Below are 7669 nucleotides of genomic sequence, written 5' to 3'. Positions count from 1 at the left end.
ATATATATATATATATATCAACTCGCAATTAACGCAGGGGCGGGGCTAGGGTTGGCCACCACACTAACAACTGCTGCTTCTGTCACTTTTTCTCTTGACAAGAAGTGCATTTATTCAGTCTCAGAACGACCGAGAACGGGAGACGTTTCAGACGCGTGCTCCACTTCACTTCAGCGTCAGGCGCGAGTCAAGCGAGTGCGGAAACGGTACTGTGCTCGGAGCACGTGCTCTTCAATCGTAGCTTTAAGGATTCATCTATATTTAATTTAGAATTTAGTGTTTGATAACTTCAATTTGAATTTCTCTATATTTCTGCTGAAGGGCACAGGGAAATATGACATTTATTATAATGGGTTTATGTGAAGATTGTTTTAAGTTCAGTTAAATTAGAAGTTATTAAAACTTTAATGTTAGGTGGGATTAATCGCGGTTAATTTCAGAAAAATTAGCGATTAATTAGTGTAACGCCAAGCCAGCGGAGGGAGCCCTCGCCCGAGTACTGACCGTGCTCCACTCCCTCGGCTTCCTCTGCTTTCACTTCCTGTTTGACTCTCATATAAACTGAGACCAGTCCATGTGCTGATCGCAAAGTATTGCCAGTTTATCTGCCTTACCAAGCGTTATTCTTCCTCTGTTCCTGATTGATTTCCTGTGTATGATTCTGCCTGACTTCTTGACTCACGGTATTTGTACTCTGCCCCTTTTGTTCTGACGCCTGATAGGACTGATGTTTGTGTTTGGACTCATTGCCTGCCTCTCCACTATTGTCTCTGCTTCTGCCCTTGTGTGTGACGAACGATCTGCTTGCTTCTCTGACTTTGACCCTCTGCCTGATTATCGACATCTGTTTAAAGCCTTGACCTTTAATAAACTTCCGCTCATGGATTCTAACCAAACTCCAGCGTCTCTGTTACAAAGAGACAAGGACAACCAAGCAAATTGTATCCATGTGCTTTCTTCTCCAGAAAACTAACCTCCGCTGAGCGCAACTATGATGTTGGAAATAAGGAACTACTCTCCATGAAAGCAGCGATCGAAGAATGGCGTCACTGGCTTGAGGGAGCTCTTCATCCCTTCCAAGTGATTACAGACCATAAGAATCTTGAATATATAAAGAGTGCCAAGTGTCTTAAACCCCGGCAAGCCCGTTGGGCATTATTCTTCACACGCTTCAACTTTACTGTAACTTATCGGCCTGGCAGCAAGAATGGAAAAGCAGACGCTCTTTCCCGACAATATGACCTCTCCACAGAGCATCACATCACCGGTCCCATTCTACCCAGCTCGATCATCCTAGCCCCAGTCTCCTGGGATATCATGGAAGAACTAAGAGAAGCACAACAACAAGACCCCTCACCCGCAAACACACCCCCAGGAAAGCATTATGTACCTCAAGCTTTAAGACTTCGAATCATGCAATGGGTTCACACTTCTCTCTGCTCCGGTCATCCTGGTATCTCTCGAACTCTCCAACTAGTACAGAACTCTTTCTGGTGGAGTAACATGGCACGAGACATCACCAACTATGTCAAGTCCTGTCAGATCTGTGCTCAGTCAAAAACCCCAAAGGAATTACCTTCAGGTCTACTCAAGCCATTACCGATTCCTCAACGACCATGGTCTCATCTGTCTATCGACTTCATCACTGACCTCCCACCATCCAATAATAACACTACTATACTGGTTATCATTGACCGTTTCTCGAAGTCCTGCCGTCTCATTCCACTACCCAAACTACCCACTGCCATGGAAACCGCTCAAACCCTCTTCCAACACATCTTTAGGATATATGGACTACCAGAGGACCTAGTCAGTGACCGAGGTACCCAATTCACGTCTCAAGTCTGGAGGGCATTCTGCAATCAGTTGGATATCAACATCAGTTTAACTTCAGGCTATCACCCACAAGCCAACGGACAAGTCGAATGACCTCTCCACAGAGCATCACATCACCGGTCCCATTCTACCCAGCTTGATCATCCTAGCCCCAGTCTCCTGAGATATCATGGAAGAACTAAGAGAAGCACAACAACAAGACCCCTCACATGCAAACACACCCCCAGGAAAGCATTATGTACCTCAAGGTGGACAGTGCTCATGTCCATCTCCAGCGAGCTGTGAGAACACAAGAGTTCCAAGCCAATAGAAGACATCGCCCGCACCCTACCTACCAACCAGGACAACGGGTCTGGCTCTCCACGAAGGACATCAAGTTGCGGCTACCAAGCAGGAAGCTCAGTCCCAGGTATGTTGGCCCTTTCGAGATACTAAGACAGATCAATGATGTAGCATACCAATTGGAGCTTCCTGCTAACTATCGTATCTCTACCTCTTTCCATGTGTCCCTTTTCAAACCCGTCCACTCGGGAGCTGACCCTGGCCATGAAGCCCCAGAACCACCACCACCACTGGACTTTGATGGAACTCCGGCATATAGGGTGAATGTGTTTAAGACAGATTAATGATGTAACATACCAATTGGAGCTTCCTGCTAACTATCGTATTTCTCCCTCTTTCCATGTGTCCCTCCTCAAACCCGTCCACTCGGGAGCTGACCCTGGCCATGAAGCCCCAGAACCACCACCACCACTGGACTTTGATATTGGACTTTGATATTGGACTTTGATATTGGACTTTGATATTGGAACTCCGGCATATAGGGTGAATGTGTTACTGGACTCGAGACGAAGAAGGGGGTCAGCTCCAGTATCTGGTGGACTGGGAAGGCTATGGACCAGAGGAGAGGTCATGGGTAGCCGCCCGGGACATTCTGGATCCATCACTCATCGAGGAGTTTCATCGAGCCAGACCCGACCGCCCAGCACCGAGACCACGGGGACGTCCACGTCGAGCTCCAGGAGTCGCTCCTAGAGGGGGGGCTTCTGTAACGCCAAGCCAGCAGAGGGAGCCCTCGCCCGAGTACTGACCGTGCTCCACTCCCTCTGCTTCCTCTGCTTTCACTTCCTGTTTGACTCTCATATAAACTGAGACCAGTCCATGTGCTGATCGCGAAGTATTGCCAGTTTATCTGCCTTACCAAGCGTTATTCTTCCTCTGTTCCTGATTGATTTCCTGTGTATGATTCTGCCTGACTTCTTGACTCACGGTATTTGTACTCTTCCCCTTTTGTTCTGACGCCTGACAGGACTGATGTTTGTGTTTGGACTCATTGCCTGCCTCTCCACTATTGTCTCTGCTTCTGCCCTTGTGTGTGACGAACGATCTGCTTCCTTCTCTGACTTTGACCCTCTGCCTGATTATCGACATCTGTTTAAAGCCTTGACCTTTAATAAACTTCCGCTCTTGGATTCTAACCAAACTCCAGCGTCTCTGTTACAATTAGTTATTTTTTTTTAATCAATTGACAGCACTAATATATATATATATAAAATAATATCATCACTTTCTGTAAAGTTGCTTTGGAACAATGTGCATTGTGAAAAACACTATACAAACAAATAACAATAAAGAGATTTAACAATATATATATTTTTGTATCTCTACCTGTGAGAATTCAAATGTGTCTACAAAAATGCATATATCAGTAAAAGTTGTTGTGAACAATTAACTGTAAAGTCTTTATTTACACACATGTGAATGAGCAACAGGATATCAGGGTTATGGGTTACATGAGATGGAGCTTTAGCAAGGAAAGACACAACGGAAAGTGGCAAACACACATTGAAACTTGAAAATAACACACAGTATACATTGTCTCTGAATACTGTGAATAAACAGAGACAGTACAGACAGCAGGACGAGCGGCTTCAGCTGGGACTGTGATGACAAGGAGATTTAGAGAATAACTCACCAGAGTCAGTGAATTCTGAGGAAACAGCAGACAGAGAAAAACAGAGAGACAGACAGGGATGAAAAAGAGTCAGAAAGAGATGAAAAAACAAAAAAAAAAATTTAGCTCTGTTGCAAAGCCATGTAGTGAATAAAAAGATGAGATGTGCTACTGTTCAGATAGCCATCAGATGTGCAGGTCAAATCAAAATTTGAATTTGGTCATTTGGTCAAAGCTTTTTAAAACCCTTTGCAAACAAAAGTGTCTTTTAGATTTGAGATGAACACACGGATTTAATAAAACATAAAAATAAAATAAATGATAAAAATAAAATAAAAACAAAAATAAAATTATTTTGTTGTTGTTGTTGTTTTCCACAGTACAAATGCATGCATAAATGATAATAGAATTGTCATCTTTGGTTGAACAATCCCTTTAGCTGGTCACACCAAAATCTGAAATTGTAAAAGAGCATTTTTGTAAAAGCAAGCTGCAAAAACGGCTGGCTTAATACTGCTGCGACTTTATGAATGCATCAGAGCATGACGGGTTATTCAAGTTAACTAACAAAAATAACTTGTGTTACTTAAATTAAAATAAACTTTAATTGAAATAAAATAAAATTAAATAAAATAAAATAAAATAAACATTTTACTTTAGCTAGTTTTCATTTTCATTTACTTGATAAATTATATAAAAAACTAAAAATACCAAAAAAATAATTACAATTAATAAAAAAATATATTATAGCCATTAAAAAAACTGATAAAAATGATAAAAGATTATTACAATTTTAACTAAAATTAAAATGAAATAGAAAAATAAAAACTAATTCAAAATATTCATAAAAATTGTAACAGTATCTTATTTATGCCAAAATACTAGCCATGCCACACTAGCCATGACTTACTCTACAGCAACACATCTATTCTACAAATGTGGTCACATTTACTGTTACTAAGCACATTTTTGCAGTTGAACTCCAGTCATTTCAACAGCAGTCCGTGTGACTGGGAGTTTTACGCAAAGGCTAAATAATTCCCCATGCAGATTCCGCTCGTGTTTGAGTTAGTTAAAGTGTATTCACAGCACTGACCGGCAGAAAACTGTTTGGTTTGAAAGTGATGTCTGTGTGAGAAATCGCTGCACTATTGACAGCAAACAATGGTCCTTTTTTGCTAAATTTCACCAAGGCGAGCCCACCTTTACCTTCATCATAAAACATCTCTGCAACATGAAAGTTTTATTCTAAAGACCACAGTCTTTAATGAAAACCAGCAAACACAGCCGGTCACACTAACACTGCTGCACTTCATCAAACCACGACAGCCGTCTACAGGAACTTCTTCAGCAGCTCCAGCAGTAGAGGAACATGTGGAGGAGTATGCTTAATACATCTAATTATTACAATCATGGTGATAAGAACTTGTGTATCAGATGACAAGAGAAATAGGGTGAAATCAAAGCGTATTCCAAATAAATATCAGAATGAAAGAAAAAATATAATATTATAGATAGCTAAGTTGGTTTATAGGATCCCATCCTCCCTTTTCTCATTACATAAAGTGAAAATATAATTCTTTACTGTAGTACAGTAATGCAAACTGATACAATTTAACAGCTCTTTTTATTGTTTAATTATACTAATTTAAATACAATATCTGCAGAGTACATGTATATTTGTCTGACAATCTACATATTTGAACATGTCTCCATGCAAAAAAAAAAAAAGTCTTAATGTTTTTGTAATTAAAATTTAACATCTCTTCTTCTTCTTCTTCTTCTTCTTCTTATTATTATTATTATTATTAGGCAAAAATATATATTTTATTAAATTAAACAGCTCTTTTTAATACTATTTATATATGTATTTATTTATGTATGTATGTATTTATTTATTATTTAATTATTATTATTATTATTATTATTATTATTATTATTATTTATTTAGTTAGTAGTTGAAATATATCCCAGGCATTTCTTGAAATTAATTTGTTGAAAATAACTCAAATAATTCTGCATTTCAAAGCATTATTCTGTTCTTACTCAATGTGGGATCATCAGATGAAAGATGCTGTTCCTCATTAGGCTGTTGTGTAAAGACGCGGAGCTTCCTCCTCTCTGCAGCCGTGGTTTGGCCTGTGATAGGAGGAGAAACGCATCAATCAAAGCCTTATGGTCAGTGACATCAGAATAAAGACTGCACATTGACAGCACGGTCGTCATAGAGATGGTATAAATGTGGCTCATCTTAAGGAAGCAGCATGTTTGAGTGGTTCTAAACTGGGCGTCTTGGCCTCAAGTTAAGGGTTAGCTTAAAGGTTAAGTGTGGGCTTAATCTGCCTTCAGAGCACAATGTACTGATTAACACAATCATACAGGTGTCAGGAGTGTGTGTGTGTGTGTGTGTGTGTTTGTGCGTGCGTGCGTGAGTGTGTGTGAGAGTGTATGTGTGTGTGTGTGTGTGTGTGTTTGTGCGTGCGTGCGTGAGTGTGTGTGAGAGTGTATGTGTGTGTGTGTGTGTGTGTGTTTGTGCGTGCGTGCGTGAGTGTGTGTGAGAGTGTATGTGTGTGTGTGTGTGTGTGTGTTTGTGCGTGCGTGCGTGAGTGTGTGTGAGAGTGTATGTGTGTGTGTGTGTGTGTGTGTTTGTGCGTGCGTGCGTGAGTGTGTGTGTGTGTGTGTGTGTGCGTGTGTGTGTGTGTATGTGTGTGCTCTGCTGAGACAAACACTCAGTAAATTGCTCTGAGGATCAGGGATCAGTGCTGGCAGATGTCAAGGTGCCATCTCTCTCTCTCTCTCTCCTTCTATCCATCAACACATCCGTCTGTCTGTCATATTCTTTTTGGGTGGGTATGTATTTATCCATCCATTCATTTATCTTATCCTTCTATTATTTGTCTCGAAATATATTTAAAACAATAATAATAAACTCTCAGGAGTGGCTCTTTCTTCTATTGTGGATCACAGGGTTTCATTTAATAAACGTCATGCTTTACAACACAGCACAAACACGAGTAAACAGACCGACACACAGACTATGGACAATACTTACCGACAGCTTGCTGTCATCCTCCACTGCAGTAGGGCTCAACTTCACAGTCAAGAGATAAACACAACACAGAGAGAAAGAGAAGAGACAACAGCACAGAGATGAGAGACAGGAGCAGTGGACAGAACACCGACATCAGACTCCAAAGAGACACACACACCAACAACATCAACTGACAGAGTGTGTTTGACCTCTGACCTTTACATACAGAGTGTTTGACCTCCGACCTCACAGAGTGTTTGATCTCTGACTTCACAGAGTGTGTTTGACCTCCGACCTCACAGAGAGTGTTTGACCTCTGACCTCACAGAGAGTGTGTTTGACCTCCGACCTCACAGAGAGTGTTTGATCTCTGACTTCACAGAGACTGTTTGACCTCCGACCTCACAGAGTGTGTTTGGCCGCTGACCTCACAGACAGTGTTTGACCTCGGACCTCACATACAGTGTCTTTGACCTCTGACCTCTCAGAGGGTGTGTTTGACCTCTGACCTCACAGAGTGTGTTTGACTGCCGACCTCACAGAGAGTGTTTGACCTCTGACCTCACAGAGTGTGTTTGACTGCCGACCTCACAGAGAGTGTTTGACCTCTGACCTCACAGAGCGTGTGTTTGACCTCGGACCTCACATACAGTGTCTTTGACCTCTGACCTCTCAGAGGGTGTGTTTGACCTCTGACATCACAGAGAGTGTTTGACCGCCGACCTCACAGAGAGTGTTTGACCTCTGACCTCACAGAGAGTGTGTTTGACCTCCGACCTCACAGAGTGTGTTTGGCCGCTGACCTCACAGACAGTGTTTGACCTCGGACCTCACATACAGTGTCTTTG

The 7669-nt window shown here is 41.6% G+C and overlaps 1 protein-coding gene across 1 annotated transcript in view; it reads right to left on the bottom strand.

Moving 5' to 3' along the window:
• LOC107701360 (sodium/potassium/calcium exchanger 2-like) overlaps window positions 1-7669 on the bottom strand; it is a 44322-nt gene that overhangs the window by 18038 nt on the left and 18615 nt on the right. Inside the window, exons 4-8 of the mRNA XM_016503349.1 lie at window positions 5842-5929; window positions 3812-3826; window positions 2537-2727; window positions 2330-2408; window positions 2176-2256 (exon numbers count right to left, since the gene is read on the bottom strand). Coding sequence (XP_016358835.1) covers window positions 2176-2256; window positions 2330-2408; window positions 2537-2727; window positions 3812-3826; window positions 5842-5929 — 454 coding nt within the window. The remainder of the gene's footprint in view (window positions 1-2175; window positions 2257-2329; window positions 2409-2536; window positions 2728-3811; window positions 3827-5841; window positions 5930-7669) is intronic.

Source organism: Sinocyclocheilus anshuiensis, unplaced genomic scaffold, assembly GCF_001515605.1.
Source record: "Sinocyclocheilus anshuiensis isolate Anshui unplaced genomic scaffold, SAMN03320099.WGS_v1.1 scaffold1347, whole genome shotgun sequence".
Taxonomy (NCBI): domain Eukaryota; kingdom Metazoa; phylum Chordata; class Actinopteri; order Cypriniformes; family Cyprinidae; genus Sinocyclocheilus; species Sinocyclocheilus anshuiensis.
This window is presented reverse-complemented; position numbering and strand designations above follow the sequence as displayed.